The sequence below is a fragment of the Pangasianodon hypophthalmus genome, chromosome 14, assembly GCF_027358585.1.
Source record: "Pangasianodon hypophthalmus isolate fPanHyp1 chromosome 14, fPanHyp1.pri, whole genome shotgun sequence".
NCBI classification, from domain to species: domain Eukaryota; kingdom Metazoa; phylum Chordata; class Actinopteri; order Siluriformes; family Pangasiidae; genus Pangasianodon; species Pangasianodon hypophthalmus.
In genome coordinates, this window is record NC_069723.1 from 12,251,452 (window position 1) to 12,278,151 (window position 26,700).

The 26,700-nt window shown below is 38.2% G+C and overlaps 2 protein-coding genes across 4 annotated transcripts in view; both read right to left on the reverse strand.

The window, feature by feature from the left end:
- LOC113533058 (membrane-associated phosphatidylinositol transfer protein 3) overlaps nt 1-466 on the reverse strand; it is a 60,721-nt gene extending 60,255 nt beyond the window's left edge. The window contains exon 1 of the mRNA XM_026924888.3: nt 256-466. Within this exon, the coding sequence (XP_026780689.3) occupies nt 256-280 (25 nt within the window). The 5' untranslated portion in view covers nt 281-466. The remainder of the gene's footprint in view (nt 1-255) is intronic.
- Nucleotides 467-2,585: 2,119 nt separating this feature from the next.
- On the reverse strand, nt 2,586-21,885 carry kiaa0753 (KIAA0753 ortholog). 3 transcript variants are annotated; one of them, XM_026924922.3, is made up of 17 exons: nt 21,449-21,885; nt 19,527-19,823; nt 19,174-19,426; nt 18,980-19,086; nt 18,198-18,260; nt 17,889-18,110; nt 17,571-17,757; nt 16,834-17,021; nt 16,382-16,515; nt 15,255-15,395; nt 14,382-14,471; nt 14,190-14,277; nt 11,657-11,779; nt 11,246-11,321; nt 10,461-10,581; nt 5,167-5,385; nt 2,586-3,487 (listed from the first exon to the last, which is right to left on the reverse strand). In XM_026924922.3, the coding sequence occupies exons 1-17, from the start codon at nt 21,569-21,571 to the stop codon at nt 3,349-3,351; spliced, it is 2,571 nt and encodes an 856-aa protein (XP_026780723.3). In that variant the 5' UTR covers nt 21,572-21,885; the 3' UTR covers nt 2,586-3,348. The 3 variants fall into 3 exon arrangements, with proteins under 3 accessions (XP_026780723.3, XP_026780725.3, XP_026780724.3); XM_026924923.3 differs by having other exon boundaries at nt 2,594-3,487; nt 15,255-15,392; nt 21,449-21,884; XM_026924924.3 differs by lacking the exon at nt 14,382-14,471 and having other exon boundaries at nt 2,587-3,487; nt 21,449-21,884.
- Between the last annotated feature and the right edge of the window lie 4,815 nt (nt 21,886-26,700).

Sequence of the window (26,700 nt, forward strand, 5' to 3'; positions counted from 1 at the left end):
AGTTGTTCATATTTATTCGGCGTGGGATAAAAGTACTGACGGATTCGACCATTCATCTTAGTCGTAGTGTGTAAACCAGTTCTTTCCCTGAGACATGAGACTTAAATAAATAAATGTAAAAATGTTTCTAGTTTCTGTGTATTGACCGCGCGCGCATTCCGTCAGTAACGTCAGTAACAGTCACGCTTTCTGTCAGTCTGCAGAAATGACAACACTGATCCTTTCTTCTAGAAAACAGACCCGACTGTCACTCACCTTTGCCTTTCTCCTGATCAGCCATTCCGGGAAGGTGTGTGTGTGTGTGTGTGTGTGTGTGTATGTGTGTGTCAGTTAGTTTGGGCGCGAGCCCGTCTCGTGCATCAGGGAGCCAGCTTCAGGATGTCCAAAGTGTTGTTCTGTCTGTAGGGAGAGAGAGTCATGAAGGGTTAAACTGTGGCTTCTGTTGAATTACACACACACACACACACACACAGGTTTTAGTAGGCCTACGTGTTCAGACTTCACACAGACCCTCCCAGTGTGTGTGTGTGTGTGTGTGTGTGTGTGTGTGTAGCGCCTGATGTTTGACTGCTTCAGTACACACCAAGCTGCGGCTCGTCTTGTTCACTTCTGTTCACTGTAACGCCTCCAGAATTAACACTGTGTCATCAGAACACAGTCCCTTCACTGTGCCATCACTCTGATACAATTCGCCCACGTGGGCTGCTTTTGGGGTGAAATCTGCTGACCAATTATCAAAGTTAAGTCTACAGAAAAAATGTGTCGAATTGTTTCAGCTGGATGTAATCCAATGGATTCCAACTTTATGACACTATAAATCTTTTCATAAAAAGTTTTGGAAAGGTTAGCAAAAGTGTTTTTGCCTATTTTGGGTAACAGCTGTGGCCTGTGGGAAAAAAAACACACTCTAAGCTGTAACTTTCCTTGTTGCTGGGCTGGCACCCCTATTTTTTATTTTTTATTTTTTTTACCTTTAATACATATCTTTTACCTGGAAATGTGTATGTAGTGAACCTTTCAAAAAGATCTATTTTACATAAATGGACCATAATTACCTGTCAGGGTAAAGCTTTAAAGGTACACTATATGCACCTTTCTTTAATCACTGCCAAGCAGAACTTGTAATGAATTATATTCCCAACAGGTATGACCGACTGAAACCATTATAATCATACAATATGAAATCTACTGGAATTAGCCCTTTGGGTGAAAACTGAGCTAACATATAATTAACTCCGTGGGAACAGATGGGTAGGGCATAGATAAAAATTTGTCTAAGAATGTCATAGCTTCAAATAATACATAGCGATGTAAAGTCATTGAACAGGTTTGTGAGTTAGACGTGTTCCAAGGTTGATTTGGTTCAGGTTTTAGGCATCTTTAGACAAATTAATAAAAGTCATGATATAGTTGTCTGTATAAAGCTTTGTTTCTTAAGACTGCAGGCTCTTTACTCTTTAGACTTATTCAAATTAGTCTAGGCTGTTCATCATGATTAAGTGCACTACTGAAAAGTTCTTAGCAGATTGCGGTAAAATCTAACTATCTGTAAATGAAATATAGTTGGGGAACTATTATATTGGGGGGATAAAGGATCACTTTGGATCATTTTGATCATTTTACTAGGCCAAGCTGAACTGATTTTAATGCAATTGCTTGCACTGTTTGCAGCGACAGCTACCATATAATCAGTATTCATGCACTGTCATTAAATCATTTTATAACATGACAGCTCTTGAGCAATCAACATATCAAATAACAAATCGCTTATTTAATGAAATATTTAATAAGTACTGTGTATTATATAAAACCATGAACATGAAATCAGTGCTATTGTGCAGAAGTTACTTTACCTATTAATTTCATTTTGAGGCTCCAGTGCTTATAATGAATATTTCATGAACAGCGTTTTATATACATAGTCCCAGAGGCAATAAATAATTAAATCTGCATTTATGACTGTCCATAAGAAATATTTTTTAAAAAAGTACTAATGCTCAAGCCTAAAATTTGTTCTTTGTTGTTTGAGATATTTCATTGTATGTAACATTGTGATATTTTCTGTAATCATCCAGCTGCAATATTTCATCTCATATTTACATGCTTTATCATTTGAACACCAAAAAGAACTTGTGCTCATCAAACACAAGGCCACATGGCACATCAGCAATCAAATTCATTCTGTACACAAGTACCTCTAAATGAATACTGATAGGAGCAAAGAAGTGAAGGTCAGCTCTCGTCTCGCAATCTCAGTCAACAGGCCACACTACATTAGCACACTCCTTGAGAGCCTGAGACTATTAGCATCAGATGGAAAGTTCCACAAGAAAAACATTTCTAGATGTAGTCACTGTAGAGATTCTTGTAAAAACAGCTACCAAGAAACATGTCCTATTGATTACACTGCCATGTTGCATAGTGTGGAACGCATACTTGTTTTCATTCATTCATTCATTCATTTATTTAAATAAATAAATAAAGCCCTTTCAGCACTTTTACTCATTTAAAAATGATTGTGGTGTGGCACTTGGAATTTGAAATGTTTAAGCTCAATTAATTTTCCTGCAATAAAAATAAAATAAATAAAAGACAATGCTTCATTCCAAAACCACTCTGGTAAAAATGTTTATTTCAATTATAAATGGGGCATTATTTTGTATGTAAATAAATATAATGTATTCAAACCTTGAAAGAAGCCATTTGGAATAACTTTGTTGCCCATATAGCACCAGTAAGGAAGCCTTTGAATTAAACATTCTCACATTTTATAGACCACACATTTATACACACATTCAATATGATAATGGCTAATTCTCTCAACGCCTGTACGTTACACCCATGACAAGCATGTTGCCCCTCAACCACTTTGTCTCCCTTGTATAATATATTAATTAATTTAACACACTGCTATCACTTACCACTTAATTACAGCATAAAAATCACATGACAATTAAACATCTACGGTTAATGGGAACAGGAATGGGGAGAAAAAACAGGAAAAGTGCAGTGTATACAAATCAACAATGGAAATAATAATATATTTTAAAAAATAAAATAAATAAAAAAAAAAAACACACAGAGGGCCCAGTGTCCTTGAGTCTGGCCACTGACTCATATGTGTATAAAAAATATAGTGGTCTAGTCTGAGTTTTATATGGAAGAGGAAATTTATGATAATTTTATGATCCAATTAAAAGTATAAGAAGTGAGACAGGCCATTGGGAGGGGCAAGCATGATTCACATTCATTACCTCCATGTGTGTTCCTGAGATCAACTGCCTAAAGCACTAAGGGGAAAAAAAGCACCCATGATGAAAAGTTCTACTGGTTCTATTGTTCACACTGCTACGACACAGATGGAGAAGGAGACTGAATTGGCTGGAGAAACTCTGAGGTGAAGATGGCTTCTGCATACTCTTCACAAACATCCTGGAACTCTCCTGCCACGTCAGCCAAGGCCTCCATCATCAGTTCCTCAGCCAAACTGAGAGAGAACAGACAGAACAAAATAAATACTAGCTCTAATCTCTGTTTACGTTAGGTTACAGTTTGTTCAGGTACTTTATTCCACGAGAACTTTTTCTTTTTGTTCACCAGTCAAAATTATTGGTTAATCCAAAAAGCTGAAACCTGATGTGACAGTATGAAGCCCTGAGGCTGGCCGTTTTTCTTTTTTTTTTTTTTTTTTAAACTTGTTTTTTTTCACTGCATTTCATGTGTGCAGTGCACAGAAACAGAACTGTCATAGGGTATTCAGTGTGCCTGCGAGTCTCTTTAATCCCAGAGTGCACTGGACTGAAGAAAGCCCGGCCCTAATGCAGTAGTTATTTCACACGAATAAATAAACAACTAAGAATCATTTCAAATCTTAGAAAAACATTACATTTTGAGTATGTTTATATGAGTAAGGCTCTATAAGAAAATTGGAGAAAAAGCTTAACAAAAACAGACTTTTTTCCCTCCTCTAACTGAATTTCCAGTACTGTCAATGGTGAATCATCTTCCTTCAAGAGGCTGCATGGACTAGCCAACTAACACATTCATTATTCGCTGCTGTGGGGAGCTGAAGACTAGTTGGGGTGGTGGAAAATCACTGAGGCAGATGGTAAAGAAAGCTGGCTAAATTTACTTTCTTAGTGTGAAAATATTTCAGACTAGACATTGTTTAATGGAACACATTACATCACATCACAAGTGTAGAGGTGGTGCTGGACTCTTTTCTTAATCCCATATCTACTCGCTTGCACTGTGGCATAGTAAATTCCATCATGACTAACGCTGTGTGACAGAGAGCATTCTGTGCTGAGCCTTGTACATCACTATCCAATCCCAGGCAGCTATTTTCAAGCCTGACCACGGTGCATACCACCTTACCGCTGAGCAAGACTAGCTTTCAGATGCCACTGAGGCCAGAGCTGAACATAGCAGGAAAAACACAGCATCCACTAGTGAAGGAAGGCTACTCATTGAGCTACTGTGTAAGAAGGGCTCTGTTGATCAGCTTCTGCACTGCATACTCTCAGTCCCAGAATCAACTATTTCAGCTGAGCTGCCAGGGCATCCAAAAAAGTGCATTTTCAGAATTGGTATGTCCTTAAGTAGTAAAATATGATTATGATTTTGCACATTTGTTGAGTGTAGCAAAAAATTAATAGCCTCAGCAACAGTGTAGTGGGAATGCTCTAAGCATATCTGTGTTCATTTTATTCATGCACTTTGGGAGTGAGTGTTAAATTGAGAGCGTGTTACAATCAAGGGCTCTCTGCTGATCTTGCGCATTGCACCAACTTAAAAAATTCTGTTTACAATGCTAATGATGTGGTGGGTGTGCTCAAGAGTATACAGCTTTAGAGACATTTATGCACAAAGATCATATACCACAACAGCCTGAACACAGTGAAGTTAGCATTAATAAATAAAATGGCACAATGTTTCAGATTCTTTTTTGGCCTCCAGGCTGTAAATAAAGTTTTATTGCTTGTGGCACTGGGGGAACAATGGCACAAGCAATGAGTCATCTGTGGCTCCGCTTTAGCCACAAACACTTTCAGAGATACGACTGAAACCTATATATATTTTCGACATATCCTTCTAATCCTTCTGCTGTTATAATATTACATGCTTACATATTTCCACAGATGGTTCTATATGTCAGGGCCTTACCTTTCAGCTACAGCCCAGGGGTTAAAACTGCCCACTGCTGCATGTGAAACCAGACGCAGGTAGGAATCGTGCTCCTCCCTGTACCTCTGGATGTTCTTCTGAACACTGGAGGGGACTTTCAACCGAACCCCTCCTTTCTTTTGTGCTCGGTCCGTGGCTGCACTGCTGGGAACGGCATCAGGTGGTACCTCATCCAGCCTGGAGCTTTCTGATCCTACACTGAACATGCACACACAAGACACTGGTTACTCTACGCATTTCATAGCAATCAATAAACAGCATTAATAAACTCATCAACTTTTTAGAAATGGAACCAAAACACTTGCATAGAAGAAATTGAGACAAATTCAATACGACCATTTTCAAATGATATTTGCCCTAAGTTGCGCTACAAGCTGAGAACACTGTCGGAAGGCTCACAGCCAGTGGCCAGTCACGCTGGTCACATGAAGTGAGTGTAGATGCATGTTAGGGCCCTTCTAGGCAAGGCTGGGTTACATTTCCAACTGTGCCCAAATCAGTCATATAGAAGCTGGAGCACTTACTCTATCCAAATTTAGAACTTGCACCGGTGGTGGCAGTTATAATAGCCAGCATTAATAGCTACCTGAAGCCATTTGAGCTTGCTATAGCGCTGTGGGAAAGAACCATTCACTGCAGGAAAGAGAAATCTTACATAATCAAGCAGCTGAAAATTTCACACAAATAAGACAATTAAATTCCCTCCTTTAATAGTTTCATTTGATCAGAAGCTGAAAAAAGTTCTGAATGACAATGTAGCTTTATTCATTTTGGAGTCTTAAGCAGGCTTAGCATTCTTTTATTTGCTATATAAGACAGATAGGGCAAAGGCAAAATAAGAATAAGACAAAATACGACAAAATAAGAATAAATATATATTTTTTAAAAAGAATACAGTGTAAGAGTGTGATGTGGTAGTGCAGTGGGGTGCAAGCATTGTAGATGTAAGCAGCAGACTTGAGTGGAATTAAAGTGGCAGTGCAGTGCCAACATTGTCAACCATGTAAACATTGTAAACAGCAATAAAATGAATAGGGATATACAATATTGTATAGAGTGAATATGAGAAAAGTAAAGAAAAAGGAAAAATGAACAGAAGTAAAGTGGCAGTGCATATGGATATGAATAGTGGATGGTAGTAAAGTTCAACTATTGTCCACTGAGCTTATCCTAAGACTGGCTCAGTGCAAAATAGTGTCCCAGCACACTGATGAGCTGTTGTACAGTGAGATTGCTATTGTTACAAATGATCTCCTGTACCATTCCTTTCTACAGCAGAGCTGAATGAGTCTTCTACTAAAGGAGCTCTGGTGTTTAACCAGTAGGTCATGAAGGGGATGCTGTTTATTGTCCAGAATGGCTGTGAGTTTGTTGAGTGTCCTCTTTTCCATCACCACCTTAGAACCATCCAGAGAGCAGCCCACGACCAAGCCAGCCTTCTTGACCAGTTTGTTGAGTTTTTTTGCATGTCCAGCTCTGATGTCACCTCCCCAGCATACTGCTGCAGAGGAGAACACACTGGCTACCACAGACTCGTGGAAGATCTCTAGCATCTTGCTGCAAACATTCAAGGACCTGAGCTTTCTCAGAAAGTAGAGACTGTTCATCCATTTCCTGTACACAGCCTCTGAGTTGACCTTCCAGTCCAGCTTGTTGTCAAGATAGACACCAAACTGGTATGGATATGAAGTTTGGCAGTGCAGCAGGTGACCATTTAATGCATTGAACTGAGTACAAAATAGCCAACAGGAGCAAGGCAGCAGAGGGCCACGAGTGTAATAGCTGAGAATAGGAAAATTTCCGAAAAGGCCCTGCTTACTGAGTCTGAACACACAAAATATAGAGTATACCAGAAACCATTTTGGGTTTCATTAGCCACTGGGTTTGAAAATGATGGTGTAGTGAGGGTATGTTTGGAAAAAAAAAAAATGAAATGAAATGAAGTGAAACGTTCTTCTTTAGAGACATGGCCAGGAGAAAGATTATAACCTACTTTCACTGAGCACACAATGCATAGCAGACTAACCTTAGTCTAGGAGAATTATATACAAAATAAGGCATAGACAAGAGCAATGCCACACTATACGATAAAGCAGTGCTGCAGGTTCTCAGCTGATCTGCTGAGGTGAGTTTCTGCTACTTTGTACATACTATAATAAAATAATATCAGTCATTCTGTTTCTCTCTGGAGTCAATCCACTCTCCTTCCCAACATGCACCACCATCCCACTCATTCATAAAGCACTCTATATATCTACAGTTTGCTTTAAGAGCATAACTAGCTTATTTTTCTGAGCAAGGAAAAGTCTTTCATCATCCACTGAAATGACTGCATCCAACTGCTTTTTCACTGGACAGCTCGGTTCAGCACACTACATTGTCATTATTTTTATTGCCAAGTGAGCTGAGCTGTATTTAAGTATCCCCACTGGATTTGGTTGCCCTTCTTGCCCAGGTATTTTGCAAGCCAAGCCTGGACATACAGGTAGGGCTAAAAATACTCAGAAAAGACCATCGATTGGTCTAATGTAGTCGTCACAGAATCGTTCTGATTCATGTGTCTGGCTGGAATTGCTTCTCTACAAGCACAAAAATCTTCAGTAGGAGGCTAGTGTAATGTCTGCCAAAGTTTCTTGCGCTCTCAAACAGACTGAAAAGCAAACTCCCTATAATGGCAATCTGTTGTACTATAATATACACTACATGGCCAAAAATCTGTGGACACCTGACCATCACACCCAGACATGGACCTTCCCCAAACTGTTGCCACAAAGTTGGAAGCAAAGAATTGTATAGAATGTCTATGTATGCTGTAGTATTACAATTTCCCTTCACTGGAACTAAGGGGTCCAAACGCATGCCCAATGCACAAAGCAATGTCCATGAAGACATGGTTTGCTGAGGTTGGAGTGGATCTCAATCACACTGAATATCTTTAGGATGAATTGTAAAGCTGACTGTGCCCCAGGACTTCTTGCTCAACATCAGTGCCAAACTTCACTAATATTCTTGTGGCTGAATGGCCAAATCCCCTGAACCATGCTCCAAAATGTAGAGGAAAACCTTCCCAGAAGTGTAAAGATTGATGGAGCCCTAAGGGGACATGGTGATGGAAAAAGTATGAGATAGTAGGAAAATTTCTATTTCAATGCTTGAGTTCCCTTGCAAAACTTTTGCGTTCCCCCAAGAAACTTTGTGTTCTCCCGCAAACGCAAATCTTTGTGAGAGAATGCAAAAAAATAGTAAATAGTAGAAATAGTAATTTTCCTCCCGTCTCCTATTTTTTTTCCATCACCATGTCCCCTTAGCAGCTCCATAGAGATTATAATAAAACCAAAAGAGGAATAAATCTAGAATGGGATGTTCAAAAATAACATATGGGTGTGATGGTCATGTGTCCACAAACCTTTGGCCGTATAGTATGTGTGTGTAATTCTGCCACATCACTTTAAATGGTTTCTGATCACTAAACAGCAGCTAGGGCTATTATCTAATCATACATATTTACTTTGGGTAGCCTTCCTGCACATACCAAAAGCATGATCATCCTGGAAGAGATCAATTTCACCATGATAGAAATGTTTCCTCATGCAATAAACGTCATCAGTCAAAATAACTTTGTACTGATTAGCAATGACTTCCCCCTAAGGGGAAAAGGGGACCCAAACTATTCCAGCAAAATGTCCCATACACAAACAGAGCCTCTGGTTTTCTTTTATTTGTCTGCTCTTCCATTTCCGTTTCTGTTTCCTATTCTACTCACTATATTGCACAGAACAAAAACCACACAGATGATTCCTATAATTTTCTGTATTTCTGCTGGGTGAATGATTGCTAGGAGAGTACTTATTCCTCAAAGAGCACAATTACAGTAGCGCTTGTTCTGCAGGTATCCTAATCAATTTCACCACAGCTGCCACTGCTTTTTTCATGGCCTGGCAAAAGTACAAAGGAATAAAGAATCCTTGCTCAGTGGGAAGACCAGTGAGAATCAATATTTGTGCTACAGCCACCAGGAAGGATTCAGGCTAGAGCTTATTTGTCTGGATGTTATCTATTCCATCAAGTATAAATTTTCCTACACTATATAGACACTTAATATACAGTATATCTTGTTGAAATTTCCTTCAACACAAGGGAATGAGAAATTAGAAAAATCTAGTCAGTATCTGTTGGTTGCCTGTCACACTGGCATTGTTGCAGATGTTTTCTGAAATAGAATGACTGGGTATTGATGATGTTCCTTGTCACTTGTTTAGTGAAAAAGTATAACAGAGAGGGCAAAGCCAATCAGAGAAGGCCACTGGCTATGTACAGCCTGCTGATCCATTCACACAGAGAAAAACACACGAGATGCTATCACATCCAACACAGGGTACAGGAGTAAGAGGGCTCAATAACCATGACATTGTTATAGCAGTGGAAAATAAAAAATTCAGAAACACCAGGGTGTGGGTTTAAATGCTCTCCTGGAACTTGGCACAAAACCTCTGTTTTTTGTGAAGCAAACAGAAGATGCTGCAATCAGCAGAGAGCACTTACTTAAAAATTTAAAGGCTAAAAAAATTAGACACTACTGAGAGCTATATAAACATGCTGAGGCACAAAGTTAGCACTAAACTTTTTAGTATACTTAGGGCTTTGACTGGTTTGGGTTCTAAGGAAAGGAGCATTTTTTCATCTCTTAATGATACTATTAAATCTCATCCACTAATTCTTGCTAAAAACCTGTCTCACTTAGACCCATAGTGTTTCTAACTCTCCTTTTCGTTCATTCTGTTTTGTTTTATGGGCCAAATTATCTGAAGCAGCACAAGCTGCAACCAGAACCCTGGCAGAGGCAAAGTCAGGCTCAAGCTTTTCCACTCTTGGCTGAAATACTGAAAGGTGACTGGGTAAATCCATTGTTGTGTTAGAGAATAACTTTTCTTGCTGTTGTTTTTCCCTTCACCAAACATTATAGTGCATAAACAGAACCTGCTAACACACTATTTCTTTGCCTTACTGATTACTGCAAACTACTCAAGGGATTTTACTTGTTAGCATTATAATACATTAGGTTGGTCTAATACATTATGTGTATGATGGGTTTAATGGTGCGTTATGTCATAAACTCAATTTGAGGACACCATAATCATTTAATCACTGATCGCTCCTTTGAATACATTATCCTTCATTCAAATCAAAAGAAAGAGGGCACGTGTGCCAACTTGGGCAGTCAGAGTCTTTATGGTGTGTCATGTCAGGACTCTCAGATGCTCACAGTTACTTACTCAGTCTCCACTGGCCTCTGTAGGACAATGTCTCCTGTAGTGGAGAGTCTCTGAGCTGGTTTGGTCAGTCTTATGGGTTGTGGAGATGCAGGCCTGGAGCTATCATGCTTTCTTTGGGTTCCTAAATCACCAACATAAGAGCAACAATTGTGTCAACAATGGTGCCACCTGCTGGACAATACGATCAAATCAAATTGGAAATAGTAAGCCTCCTTGTAAATCTGAAAAAATATACAGAAACACAATCTGCTTTGGTGGCCAAGTACACTTCCATGTACAAGGAATTTCCTTTGTTTATATTTGGTGCTTGCGTAGTGGGACAGGATGTAGTATGCTATAAAAATAGTAACAAAAGTAAACAATATATACAATACTCGGATGTCACAAATATAGTATATCCATGTACTCTGGCTAATATATTTTGCAGAAAGAGCAAGGAATCCTTGTAGAATCAGTATAATGGAGCCTGTATTTCACAGGCCATGACAAGAAGGATGCATGAGGTTTCTCAAATATAGAGAGATATGCAAGGTGTGCAAATGTAAAGTCAAGTAACCTTTAAGCAAGTGCAAAAAAAGACTTACTATGCATAAGTGAAGACCTAATAAGTATTAAAGAAAGTCTAAAATGTACATCCTGCTGTAGGAAAATACACTGTGACATTCTGAGAAACTGAATAGATATTAATTAGACAAGACACTCCTTTTTGTACCTGTTGGTCTGTGCTTTTCTGGCTGGAGATCTCTAAAACACCTAACAATGAATCATTCATCTTTCATTTTTACCTGCATCCATGTCCCAGAGAAGAGGGTCAGAGTAAGAAATCATAGCAAAACGCCGCCGCACTTCCTCCTCGTCTTTCTAAACAAGGATGCAAACAGGAACACAAAATACACATTTATATATTTTTATAAATATACAATAGACAGCTATTTCAGCAGTTCACTTTCAATACAATACAATCAATACAGAGCTCTCAACTCAGATTAAGTGAACAAAAAGTTTAAGCAAATAGTTACAAAGCATCAATGTTGCTTAACTCACACACTTTAGCAGTTTAATTTATGATGTAGGAAAAAGATAAATCAGTAAAACAGCAGCTGGCAGATACTCCCTCTAAACAATAGAATGAATACATTGCAATATTAAGGTATAAATAAAGTATATAAAGTTAGGAGCAAGATCAGAGTGCTGACCTCTATCTCCTCCATGCGCAGTAGCATATTGTCCAGCATGGGGTACTCCAGTAATGTGTCATGCTCCCCATCCACCCTCTGCACAGCACCAGCTGTGGCCTCCACATCTGTACTCAGTGCAGTCTGAATACACACAAATACATAAGCGCAACATGACAGTAGTACATATATTTTCACTCACAGGGGAAAAAAGAGGGATTCAAATTAAAATTTTATTGGTCACTTACACAACCATACACAGTATGACGTGAAGTGAAATGAAAGGAAGGGATAATGGTTCATTTCTGTCCATTTCCTCATTTCCTCATCCTGATATTTTCTAATCAGTCAATCACTCCTGAGTTTAATGAATCAAAATCTGTATTTACTTCTACGTACAAGTCATTGATATTTGACGTCATTGTTTAGCTGCCTCACAAATGGAACTTCAGAGACCCCTACTGGTTTAGTCTAATTTACTTTTTTGTCCCTCATTTAGTGTTCCCTGTTGACTAAACTGACCCCTTGGTACAATCTTCTAAATCTAAATCTCACTGTTAAACAGATCATTAAAAAACTCTATTTGTCTTTATGTCCACCCTGACAACATCATTACACAGCACGGTCACTGAAAAATTAAGGGCAGTGTTCATAAGGGTACATGACAACACCTTAATCCTTTTATGGCAAATGAAACAAACCTACATAAACATTTATGAAGGCTTATTCCGACTGACATCAGCTGTCTACTAATGACTATTTTGACAGTTTTAATGACAGATTAACACCATCAAGTGACTCAAGTGATAGAGATTTTTTGTTATAGATTGTGTTAGAACACTTCCTGGGCCAATTCTGGGCTGAAACATCTTGACAATTGTCTTTGAAGCTCAGCATACACATGCTGTTCATGATGTGGCATGTTAAACATGTCAGTCTGAGATTAGAGAAAATATACACCAGTATGTCATCATGGAGTCATTGCATTGTCATATGGCCAAAAGTATGTGGACTCCTGACCATCACACCCATATGTGCTTCTTGAACATCCCATTCCAGATTTAGTCCCCCCTTTGCTGTTATAATAACCTCCACCCTTTTATAAGGCTGTCCAATAGATTTTGGAGTGTGGCTATGGGGATTTGCTCATTAGTGAGGTCAGGTACTCATGGTGGGTGTGGAGACCTGGGGAGCAGTTGGCGTTGCAATTCATCCCAAAGGTGTTCAGTGGGGTTGAGGTCAGGGCTCTGTGCACGCCACTCGAGATCTTCCACTCCAATCTCAGCAAACCATGTCTTCATGGACCTCGCTTTGTACAGGGGGCATTGTCATACTGCAGCAGGTTTGGGCCTCTTGGTTCCAGTGAAGGGAAATTGTAATTTTAAAGCATACAAAGGCATTCTATACATTTATGTGATTCGTAATTTGTGGCAACAGTTTGGACATATGGGTGTGATGGTCAGGTGTCCACAAGCATTTGGCCATATAGTGTACATATGAATTTGCTTATAAATTCTAACAAGCAAAAACTCATTTTACTTAAGGGCAAAATGCTGGTGCATTGTAATAATCGTCACTGTTAAAACTGTGCCTATGTAACAATGTTATACAGCAGGTTGTTTATTTGAATGTTAACACCAAATGCCATGTATAGGAGACACTGCAGAGCATCTTTGGGAAATGCTCACACTTGTTGATTTTCGTAGTTAACCTCAGTTTACAAGCTACATCAGTTTACAGTCACTACATTATTTGAAAGTCAGTTCTTACAATGTTCTAGCCTAAGTCAACCCAGAAATGTCATATGAAATGTCAAATGTCATTGACTCGGGTTTTAATTAAAACTGACGTCAAAGTTGACATCTTTTTGAATGATTATGCATATGCATAATTATGTTATTTGTCATGAAAGTGTTAGATAGCATTATATACACTGTCCTTAATTAAAGTGTTACCACACTGATGCTGAAACCTAATTAATTTTATAAATAACTGCTTTTGGTTCCAAATAAGATCTTTCTTTTTTTTTTTTTTTTTTTTTTTTTGCAATCATTTTTCTAGCATTTTTCTCTTTCTTTATGGTAGTTGCCATGGTAAGGGCAGTGGACTTCTTCACACTGGTGTAATATCACAGTACATCAAGCATAAGGTAAATGTTAACTTGCTTTAAAAATGAGTTATTAAATAACAGAGTGAGAGGTTGGGGGGGGATGGGATGCTCACAGGATAAGGCTACACTTTATCAGCAGCCTGCTTCAAAATCTGCTGTGTACGAGACAAACTGTTTTTGTCCCAACCTTCACCACCCTGCTAGAGAGAAAATTTGAAACTGGACTGCATGCATCATAGACCTGCCAGGATTCTAACAAGGAGAAATTCTAACAAGCTGATGTAAGCATTCTTTGTTTGGGTTTGGTCATGTACTTGTCCCAGTTTATATAAATTGGACAGTTTGGCACTTTACACAAGCAGTTTAGTACCCAGCAATGATTTAAGGCTCCAAAATGCTGATGATAGTACTTTACAATGATTTCTTTCAATAATTACCAGGTACCTGTACAGAATCCAGCAGAGGTTGGAGTCTTTCTCCAGTTGCTTGCTCTGCTCCCTCAGTCCACTGTGTAGGAGAGCCCACTTCAGCCCTATTACACAAATATACTGAAGTAGGTAAAGCCCAAGCACGTACTTTTCTTCACACACAGACAGAAGTCCCCACATAGACCAGTGGCCTGTGATGTTCCTGTACCTGAGCCTGCGAACATCCCCCATTTCCTTTTTACTGAGTTGATTCAGTTCTCTCTGTCTGTTTTCTGTTATTGTATCCAGCCACGCTTGCCTGCATTGCACATGCAGACACTAATAAAATCACACATTCTTCATTTATGATCAAAAAACATAAAATACATCACAAATACTTTCTAACACAACACATGCATGGTCATGGATCATGTGACTTTACCAAAATAATATATACACAAACTGCCATTACCTGACTTCTTATGCACTACACTAAAATTATATCAGTCAAAGGAGATTTAGGTTAGGAAAAGCTGTTAATTGCCCCAGAATAAAATGAATTCCAGCAGACATCTGCAAGTAATTTATGGCAATGACTCATTTGTCATTAGACTCAAATGCTTAGCCTGTGGCTTCCAACTACACTATGAAATGAATTAATAATTTAAATTACTTAAACTAATATAATCTATGCTTCCCAAAGGAATAGTCAAGGTAATTTATTTTTCTTATCCTCTGCACATTTAAAGACATCACAACTGTTCAGTTAATAACAGGTCATTTTTACAGTGGTAAAGTGTGGTGTTAGATTTGTCAAAGCCAAATGCACAACAATATCTCTTAAAATCATAGCTCTATGTTTTCGATTAATGGTAAACAGAGGTGTAAGGGTTCACAGAGACCTCAAAATGCCCAGAAATTTAAGGAATGTCCCTAATGCCAAACAACAAACTTTAAAGTGTAAAAAGAAGAGCTTAATACAATGCATAAAAAAACTGCCCCCTGCTCATCATAGTCAACACACTTGTGCCTCAAGAGTTTTGGGAAACAAGTTCCTGCGAATATAAAGCTGTGATGTATGTAGACTGAAGCTGTGTCTGACCTGAGGGCCTCATTTTGGACATCTCTGATGTTTTCGATGCTGGTCTTTCTCTGGCTTTTGGCTTGCGCACCCGTGGGCTGTGAAGAGTTCTTTACTGGGGAGAAGAGACATCTCGGCTCTGGTCTGCTTGACACAGCTCTGCTAAAACAGTCACATATTTTATTGGTGCTTTGTGAGAAGAAATTCTGCTGAATATAAGTTAAGAATAGCAAATAAATAAACAAAAGTAATATGTACTATACAGTATATAGTAAATGCTGGACTGTTTTGTCTTCATTACCAGTTTCTTATGAGAACTGAAGGACAAGAAAAATGTAAAACAACGAAGGTTTATTTGATCTTCGTAATCTTCAGATATCAATGATGTTTCTTCTCATGTGTTAATCCTGTAATTATGTCTATTAGAGCTAATATAAGCTCTACACCACTTATACAACCCTTGTATAATACATCCATCCACCCTACACAGCATCACGGGGAGCCTATCCCAGGGGACTCAGGGCACACACACTACGGACAATTCATAGATGCCAATCAGCCTACAACGCATGTCTTTGGACTGGGGGAGGAAACCCCATGAACACAGCCATAACTGACATACTGTAAGACATATAATGTAATATTACATCTATCTGAAATTAATAAAACTTAGAAACCTTATTAAGAAAATGATACTACAGAAGATGACTACACTTTATGTGGCTATATACTTCAAACGACAAAAGAACTATACTGCCAAGTAAGATACAAAGTGTACTGAAAAACAACATGTTGCACATTTTTCTCCGATGCACTTGTAGATTGGACCATGATAGGCTCTTATCTTTTATGACACAATAACGTACTTCATCCTAACACAGATTTCCCTGTTTCTCAAAAGAATTTGGCAAAATTTTAGCAATAAGACTTGCACTTCAACAGGTTTGCTCTGTAAAATAACTCATAAAAACAATGTTTTACAAGGTTTAAGGTGACCATGAATGTAAATTCATTCAAGCAATTCAATCACACACACTCTGAGAGTTCAAATTATTCTACATACGCAGTGATGTGGAGAAAGCTCATAAGGATTGAAGCACAGGAGGATAAGGATTGAAGTTTTTTACGTGGATGTGTTAGTGACTGACCGTTGTTTCACAGGAGAATGAGGAGATGTAGGGATCCAGGGCACTGACGCCTCTCTCTGTGGTAACTGACTTTCTCTGAGCTTGGATGAAACCGTGGGCTGCTGGAAACCAGCATCGCGAACATGAACACTCGGCTGTAGGAATTAAGAGTTCAGATTTTGTCTTAAACACATCTAGTTAAAGCATGAAGCTCCCAGTTCTCAATCTGTTATATTTCATTCTAATACAATGATCTCACAAATTTCCCAAATATGACCATAAACTGTTTTATTATCACCCAATACATTACACATTTTAAGCTATTCTATTCATCTATTCTATTATGCCTATTACCAAATTAGCCCTGCTTCTCCTGCTAATCAGTGATTTTTTTTCTGACAGACCAGAGATCAAGTGTTAAAGATGTGAAAATTCACTGGACCATGTTTTGTGATGGTGAGACCCAGGCTCACCTTGCTCTTGTCTGGATGGGCTGCACCACTAGATGATTTAGGGATGTCCATTTCTGGCCTGCTCCGACTCTCCCCCTCTCTCAGTTCCTGCATGCGCACCAGGTTCTGGATCCCAGCCTTCAGAACCTCCTTGCGCTCTTGATCCAAGAATTGTCCTGCTTTCAAAGGCCGGCCTGCCGCTCTTCTGTCTAAGCAATCAGAACAAAAACTACAGAGAACGGTCCTTTAATATGCTCTCCATTTTTTGTGCCATATCAAGCACAACAAATATTTTTGTTTTAATGATTAAATGTAGACTTGTCTACATATTAGTTTAGGAGGCGTTGCAGCATGCTTAAGGGTGTTTTCAGATTTACATATAGTATTTATTATTTAATAGTGTGTTAACAGAATGAAGCATGACAAAATGATGGTAGTCATCAAAACTCATCACATGCCCAGCTGAAAGTCTTAATGTGTAATCCCCTTTCATTACCATTATACTCACTTTATAAATACTTACATTCATTATCATTTATATGTATTTGACTAACTTCTTATTCCAGTTTTTGGCATGATTATGCCTACATTAGTCATTTAACCTTACGGAAAATACGTTCAGTTACATTCCATGAGTAACATGCAAGATTATTATTATTATCATCATCATCATTATTATCATCATCATCATCATTATCATTATCATTATTATTATTATTATTATTATTATTACTTTCTTTATAGAGTTGACAACTTACTCTTTTTAGGAGCTGATGATTTCTTTGGTCGTCGAGTGGCTTTGGCAGTCTGGGCCTGGGGAAAACGAGAAAGGGACGTGCTGCGTTCACTGACCCTGGAAGTCCTCTCTTTTACAGGAGAGACACTCTGCATACGTGGCTCCTGATCCTGCTGACTATCCTGCTTACTCAGAGCCAAGTCCAGTGTCTGAGTGGGAATTTAAGAAATAAGAGTTTAAACATTGCTCCCTTCCACGCACTCATATTTAACATATCAATTGGACATGCCAAAGGTGGATTCAGGAAAAAAAAATAACAATACATAAACTCTGTCATTACTTCTAACTTCTGCAGGATGTCCAGTGTGGTCTCTCGGACAGCTGAGCCCTGGCTCGCCTCCACCTTGGCAGAGCAGAGCGAGAGCTGGCGTATGAGCTGACCCAGCTCTTTACACTGGACAGGTACTCTGCTCTCAGCAGGGTCTGACAGCTGCTGAATGAATGCCTGCATGGCTCGGACTGCCCCGCGATGAGCCGCTGCCAACCTGTTCACCGCCCTGCACTGCAAAAGATAACAAATAAAGCATGTCAGTCCCAGGAGAGGTCATTCTTACACCATAAAACATCCTTAATGCCACAAATCACTGACCTTATTGGTAGGCCTTACACTCTGAGAACGCAGCTTGTCTAAATCCTCCTGAATTTCTTTCACCTAGATATATATACATATATAAATCATTAATAATACTGTGTACAAGTCTACAGTGCCAGTCAAAAAATTTACACAACCCAAAGTTTCTTATTTTTTTTACAGTTTAATCACTAATAGTGTTGAAGACAAAAACAAAAAGTAAAAATATTAAACAAGTCATTCACCAAACAACAAATTCTTTGTACTTAAGGACTTATTAACTGACTTTAGCTATATTAGTGCATTATTAAAGCCATGTGCACTTGGAGGATAAAAAACATAATAAAAGCCTCATGCGTTTTAATGTCAAGAATGCAGCAGAAACAGAAATAATGGCAGTAAAAGTAGAAATCAAAATATCACAAGTTATCACATACAGTATATTCTATCATTATTCCACAGTAACTAGTAAATAACTAAGAAAATTTATATTTACTAGCATGTTCTGAGTGATTTAAATGAGACCAAAGGGAAAAATTTATTTGAAAAATCAATTTTTATCCCAGTAGGGGTGCAAATGCACCCACTGCACCCCTATACTGTAAACTCGCCTATAGCAAATCTCCCTCAAAACCATTACAGCATCATAACAATGCAAAAACAAAAGAGAGAAAGAGCTACATTCGTTCTCAAACACACACTGAACGAGAAATGTTTAAAAAGCTTAAGGACATTCCAAAAGGGCACTCTGAACATTAATTAAGCATGTATGAAATTTGTTGCATTGCGGACATACTGACCTGCTGCTGTAAGACGTAGATAATCCGTGCAGAGCGAGCAGCCTGCTCCTGCTGGCGGATCTCAATCCTGCGTTTCTCATCTGGCTCCACACTCTCCACTATCCGTCCTGCAGAGGACAGCACACTCATGACATCTGCTTTTATCCATACAGACACTACACTATAAACGTATTAAGACATGTGACCAGCATTACCCTTATTCACAAGCTGCTCTATTCTTTGGACGTAAGTCTCCAGCTCCTTCTGTAGTTTGCGGATCTCTCTGCTAAGCTGTGGCTCACTGCTGATGGCTTTTAGTCCAGGGTCTCTGGTTGGAGGAGACTGCCCTTGTTCAGCCTTAGAGGGTTGAAAGAGCTTCTGAGGAGTATACACAAGCACCTGTGTGCACGACTTTGTCTGCCTCTTTGGACTTCCTGTCCTCTGCCTACCTTTAGAGGAAACCCCATTCTAGATTTGGACAAGAAACAACAGTCATGGATTAATGTTCATTACATGACTGTTATATGCTGATATCAAAAACTATTCATATTTAACAAGATACTGGTACCTGCTGATTGCCAGTTTTATTCTTATCTGGACTTGGAGACCTCGTTATTGTCTTGTGCGACAGACTGTTTATGGATTCCTGTCGTTTTCTGCGCAAGTCTTTTTTGGCTAGTCTCACTGCAGCCTGTAGTTGATCCTCAGAGAGAACGGAAAGGCGTAAGGAGCTACTACAGCTCTCACCAGCGTCATGCTGCTGCTCCCGATGAGCCACAAGCTTCTCGATCACAATAGGACCTGGAGGACCTACTCGAGTTGCTCGGTTCAGGACATTGGTTGGCAAGGCAAGATTAAACAAAAGCTGTGAGAAAGAGGGCAGAAAGTGGGAGAGTTTTTCTTATTAAAAAGTAATCATTTTAAAGAAATGGAATGAGACTCACTTGACTAAATTACTGAGAGTCATCTCAGCATGTATGTTTTGTATCAGGTATACCTACAGTATAGGTGCAATACATAAAAATACTGAATGTAGTCAATCTGTTCCACCAATCAAAAATATCCAGACAACAGCAGTCCTGAAGGAATACACCAACACCTCTGAAGAGGATTAACATGAATTGTGTATCAGTTGTGTGTCTAATCAACTGAAGTGATGTGAAGTCAAGTAAGTTTTATTGAAATGCATCCATATAACTTGTATACATTCAAATGAAATGTTGTTTCTCCACATCCATGGTGCAACACCTAACAACAGCAGCATGGTACACACAGGTACAAACACACAACAGTGTGAGACCGATGAGTGCAAAATATACAATGTATACTCAGGACAATAACTACACAAGACAGTGCACGCTAATTAGATGGGATATTCATTCATTTTCAGTAACCGGTTTATTCTGGTCAGGGTCTCAGTGGATCCATAGTCAATCCTGGTAACGTTGGGCGTGAAGCAGGAGTACATCCTGCACGGGAGATCATTCCATCACAGAACACCATGCACACACATTCACACTCAGTCACACCTACAGTGGATATATATAAAGTCCGTTAAAATACCACCACTGTTAAAATAGCTGCTATTTGTGATGTAAAAAAAAAAACAACAAGATAAATCATGTCAGAACAACGTATAAAAATTAAGTGAAAAACAAACATTTAAGGGAAAAACAGGCACGCTGATAGACTCTTACCCAAAAAGACTGAGTGGTGTAATAAAATCAAATGGTGTTTCAACAAAGTATTAGTTTAGGGGTGTGCACACTTATGCAACTAGGTTATTGCAAGTTTTTATTTTTCCTTTTCCTCCCTCAAATGTTTCTGATTGTTTTTCACTTAATTTTTATACGTTGTAATTTCACATTGAGGGTGGAAAAAGTTCTGACAAGATTTATCTTGGTTTCTTTTTTTTTTTTTTTTTACATCACAAAAACCTGCCATTTTAACAGGTGTGTGTAGACTTTTTATATCCACTGTATGGGCAGTTAGCATAGAAAATCCACCTACATGCATATTTCCTGGAGGTGTGAGGAAACAGGAGAACCCTGAGGAAATCCAAGCAGACACTGGGAAAAGATGTGAAACCCCACACAAAGTAACCCGAGTTCAGGATCGACTAGGGGACCCTGGAGCTGTGAGGTGGCTACACTACCCACTGAAACCAGTGCAAAGAACTGTCTGTGAACTGTAAACTCTGCCCTATAATGCAACTGGGTAGTAAAATTGCCTCACAGTAGCATAATAATAGTGTAAACAGTAACCATATCAGTGTTACTACCCAAATAATATCTGCTGGAGGGCTGATGAGCAGTGTATAGTACCTGATGGACTACAGGCAGTAACTGGCCTGATAAACTAGTCAGTCAGTATGGTTATAATGTATTTGTGGCTGCTGATTGTAAATGATTCAACTGCATTCCCTGCTTCACACACAACATACTTCATACTCAGTATTTAAACAGCAATATGAGTTCACTTCCGCTTTACCTGCGTTTGAGGTCCAGGGATCCGGTCTAAACTGTCTTTTTTAACCCATGCTCCATTCTCCATGTAGTTATTTATTTCCCCAGATGCTCTCACTGGGGATCTTCTCTGATGATCTGTGCTCATCGACACGGAAGTCAGAAATCTAGTTCCACCCTACAACCTTCAGTTGTCAAAAACACGACTAAATAACCAGCTAACAAACTAAACTAATTAGCCGAGAATTCATAACAATTATAAAAAATTATATGATTGCCCTATTTTCCTAATTGATCGATCACTACGAGCAGTAATTATTTAGCTAGATAACACAATTAAACGTCCATGTAGACAAAGCTTTAGTTTAAAACGCCGCCATGACAACAACATTCTTCTTCATGGCTTGTGTGTGAGGTTAGCGGTGGAAGAGCGCCACTGCCGCCTAGCGTTCACGGCTTGTAAGAGCAGCACGGAGCTGAACACAAATCTTGTCAAGCGGTTTAATAAATATGGTGCCTTTTAAAAACTTAATGTAAAATACTGCAGTCAGTAGTCTATAAATGTATATCCCTGAAATAGGGATTAATTATAAACCAAGCATTATTATAGCCTATTATACAGCCTATATCCATGACACATCCACTGTCACTTCACTCTATAACCTTCTTCAGCACATTGTAATACTTTGTCTGGTTTCCACTCAGTTATATTGTATTTATTTGTTATATTGCATTTTAATTGTACTTATCTTATTCTGTTTTAATGATATGCACTTATATTGCGTGTCTGTGGATGTGTTTTATATACACTGCCTGGCCAAAAAAAAAGTCGCACAATCTAATATTTTGTTGCACTGCATTTAGCTTTGATTAGGGCACATATTCGTCCTGGCATTGTTTCAGCAACCTTATGCAACATCACAACATTTATTTCCATCCAGAGTTGCATTAATTTTTGGCTGAGATCTTGCATTGAGGACAGGAGAGTCTAACCACTCCGTAAAGTCTTCTCCAGCACATAGACTTTCAGTGGGGTTAAGGTCAGGGCTCTGTCGTGGCCAATTCATGTGTGTGGGCCAATTCAAAATGATTCCTCATGCTCCCTGAATGACTCTTTCACAAGTTAAGCCTGATGAATCTGAATATGAATATGAATCTGAATATGAATCTGATGAAACGGAATATGCCTGTGCTGTCAGGGAAGAAAAAGTCCATTGATGGGATAACCTGGTCATTCAGTACATTCAGGTGCTCAGCTGACTTCATTGTATTGCCACACAATGAGGCTGAGCCTAGACCTGACCAGCTGATGCAACCCCATATCTTGTACAGTAGGCACTATGCATGAAGGGTGAATCACTTCATGCATTTCCCTTCTTACCCTGACACACCCATTGCTTTGGAATAGAGTAAATCTGATTTTATCAGACCACATGACCTTTTTCCATTGCTCCACAGTCCAGTCTTTATGCTCCCTAGCAAATTGAAGTCATTTTTTCCGATTAGCCTCACTAACAAATGGCTTTCCTGTGGCCACACAGCTGTTTAGTCCAAATCCTGTAAGTTCTCATCACATTGTGCGTGTGGAAATGCTCTTACTTTCACTATTAAACATAGCCGTGAGTTCTCCTGTCGATTTTTTTACAATGTGACATCACTGAGCTTTTTAAAGATCTCCGATCACGATCATTCAAGATTTTTTTCCGACTACGTTTCTACTGTAAAGTTGACGGTTCATCATTATCCTTCCAGGCTTTAATAATGCACTGGACATTTCATAACCCAGTTCCAGTGATTTCAGCAATCTCCTTAGTTGTTTTCTTTGCTTGATGCAGGCCAACAATTTTCCCCTTCAGTAACATCTTTTCCACGACCATGGGATACGTAATCTGCCATGGCTGTTTAAGAAATGAGAAGCTACACACTGCATCAGTTAAGGTTAAAAGAATTGTTGCTAGCTGAAACATATTAGTCACTGCAGTAATGATCCAATCATAGGCTCTTAAGTATTTGCTTATTTAAACCCAAATAGCAACTTTTTTTTCAGCCAGGCAGTGTATTTTGTGCCTTAAAGTTGTCAGCAATTTGCCTAAGCCTTGGTAAAGTGTTACCATGTATACATGAGTTGATATACTGTGCAAATGATAAATAAACCTTGACTTGACTTGATTATGTAAAGAATAAAATAAGACAGGATGTTCTGTTATAGGACAATAAACAGTGATGGTGATTATTTTCCTATAACAGCATTCTTCAAAGTGTTTTATTCCTTTTGTTACTACAGCCATGTGCCAATGATTTTAAAATATTTTTTATTTATTAATGAACAACACTTTTTTATCAGTTAATAGTCACATTTAATGTTGTGGTACTTTGTGTTGTGAAGCAACAGAGCAAGATAGTTCCTGCTATCACTTACATTGTATAAGATATATATATATATATATATATATATATATATATATATATATATATATATATATATATATATATATATATATATATATACATATATAATATACATATATATATACTATTACTGAAAAACCATCCTCCATCCTTAGACTTAACATCATAGCTTTACCTCTGACTGATACAAAGTGCTGACACTGGAGACTCCTTCCATAAATGTTCAACCTCCTCGCAGAGAGGTTCACCATAATAGTGGTAATCAGATGGTTTCTTTATTAAATAACACATTTTTTATATTTTTATTTGAGATTGATTTACATGGAGCAGCTGCCATACAAGTCTGCTTAGCAGCTACTTTACAACCAGTAACATTAGAATGAGTGTATTAATAAACCTGTTATCAACACCTTCTGACCAAGCAGATTAGAAAATTCAACAGACCTGCATTATAAAGTGCTATAGGCTATCTGTAATTACTTTAATATGGAATATCTGATATAGAATTGGATTAATTCACACCAGTTGATGATATTACAAATCGTTTTTGGGGTGTGTGCAACATTTTTCTGGTTAGATGTTAACAATTCTAACTTGAGATGAACACACATTTTTGTTGTTGTTGTTAGAGATGCTCAGTGAGGACGTTTTTTTCATGCGTGTCCAAGAAATTAAACCACTTAAGTAACATATTAAACATTATTTTCTGAACCATTTTCTGGGATGAAGAATTTCAGCAGTGCTACACGTCTGTCTCAACTGAAATGAAGACAGATTTCATATTAGTACCTCACTATGATCCCTGTGTTATTTACATTACTGAGATTAAATTTTACTGCTTTATAATTAAGTAACCTCAATTTATGTAGCACGTAGCATGTCACTTAGGGCCTCTAAATGCTCAGAAACTGTCCAGTAGGCAGCTATCACTAAGAAAAATAGACAACTTGAGGTCCATGGATTACAATGACCTATGTTTATTGCTGTATCCTGAGAGTTAATTTTTTTCCTCTTTGCATGTGTTCGCTAAAAAAGATGCAAGTGGTCTGAGATTTTTTTTTGTTACTATTTGATGTTCTGTTTGTAGTACTGTAGTTTAGCTTCCTAGCTGGAGTATTCTCCTCCACACCTACGCGGCTCTGTGTACAGTCTTTCTGGAAAGTGTACCACAGACAGAGAAGGAATAAACATGAACAGTGAGAACAAATATGTCCTGACAACTTGCAGGGCAATTGAATTACTGACTGAGTGAATAGGGGCAGTGTGTACACAGATCCTCCTGCTGTCCCCTGGGCCAAGCAGTCCACCACCACCCTAAAACCCAAAGCGACAGATGCACTGAAAATAAGAGGCTGTGTGACAAAAGAGGACAAAGCTGTCAGGGATTATCTGGTAAAGGCAGAGGTGACCTCCAGAAAGTGTCAATTAAATATAAGAGCAACAGTACGCCAGTGGTATGCAATTATCTAACACAGTGCAGAAGCGGAAGCTTTTCCAAAGCTCTTTCAAAATGATATACGCACGATTCTCCCATCCAGCAACAGCAGCAGGTATTTTTTTTAAATTAATTTTTAAACCTGCATTACTATGAAGTTTGTTATAGGCTATATAGAAAATTTACTACATTATTTTACATTATTCATAAATTTATTACCACCTTTATTGACCAAATTAACTATTTTACCAGCAATTGTTAAACCAGCAATTAACCATCAACTTAAAATACAACACTTTAATTAATATGTTCACATAATTTTGAAAACATTTATTTTTTGTTTGAAATTGCTTATGTTAAACCTCTGTGTCAACCAATACATTTATCAATAAATATAGAAACAAATGCACATGCACACACAGTACATAGGATAATAAATGTAAAATTGATATCTCAGTGAGCAGGATAAATCCTGTTTCTTACAGAAATACTGTGAGACCATATTAAGGCTACAGTAAACATTGCTAGCCATTTACAGACTGTTTTTTAAAAAAAGAGTATCTCTTCTGCCACACATTTCCACGATGTGTCTATGAATGCATCTAAACCATTTCCTAAAATATAACTGATTAAAAGCAGTTAACGTTGAGTAGCTCAGACTCATTTACTAATTTAATCAATGTTTGGTGTTTTAGAGACACACTACAGAGTGACTGGAAATTTAGACCTAGTCTTTAAAGCCAGCCATATATATGTATAAATGTTCTACAGTATATAACTAGAACGAATTCAAGCGATATTGGTAGCATTAAAAATTCTTGTTTACTTGTTAAGATCATATCTGTGCAGACCATTAGGCCTATCAGTGAAGTAGTGACTAAACACCATGTGACCAATAAAATATGACTAAACATGAATAACTGATATTAAGTTTATGACATCACGAGGGGCGAGGCAAGTATCAGAGCAGAGCAATATGCATATAAGTATACTGTGTACCCTTACACTAAATTCATGAAAATGTGTATTTATTTTATTTTTATTACCAACTATTTTCACATGTAATATTTTTGCAACAGAACTATATTTTGGAAGTAATGTAGGCTATGACTGTGGTGAACTTTTACATATTAAATATTAAATATAGTACATTAAATATAGTAAATACTGTATATACCCCTGGTGCAAGAGATAGCAGTGCTGCCTCACAGCTCCAGTGTCCTTGGTTCGATCCTGAGCTTGGGTTATTGTCTGTGTGGAGTTTCATCTGGGTTTCCTCCACTGTCCAAAAACATGCAGCTAGGCAGACTGGATAAGCTATATTAGCTCTAACTGTGAAAGCCTGTGTGTGTGTGATTCACTGTGATCCTGAGCAGGATAAACAGGTTACTGAAGATGAATGAATGAATAAAATAACTGAACTGTAAACAGGC

Bases quoted from the DNA above. Each gene is read 5' to 3' on its own strand.
- kiaa0753 (XM_026924922.3), bottom strand. From the start codon at position 21,571: ATGAGCACAGATCATCAGAGAAGATCCCCAGTGAGAGCATCTGGGGAA. The intron at 17,758-17,888 runs GTAATGACAGAG...ATTCCCACTCAG, and splicing joins ACATCCTGCAGAAGTTAGAA to ACACTGGACTTGGCTCTGAG. The intron at 16,516-16,833 runs GTGAGCCTGGGT...TAATTCCTACAG, and splicing joins CCCATCCAGACAAGAGCAAG to CCGAGTGTTCATGTTCGCGA.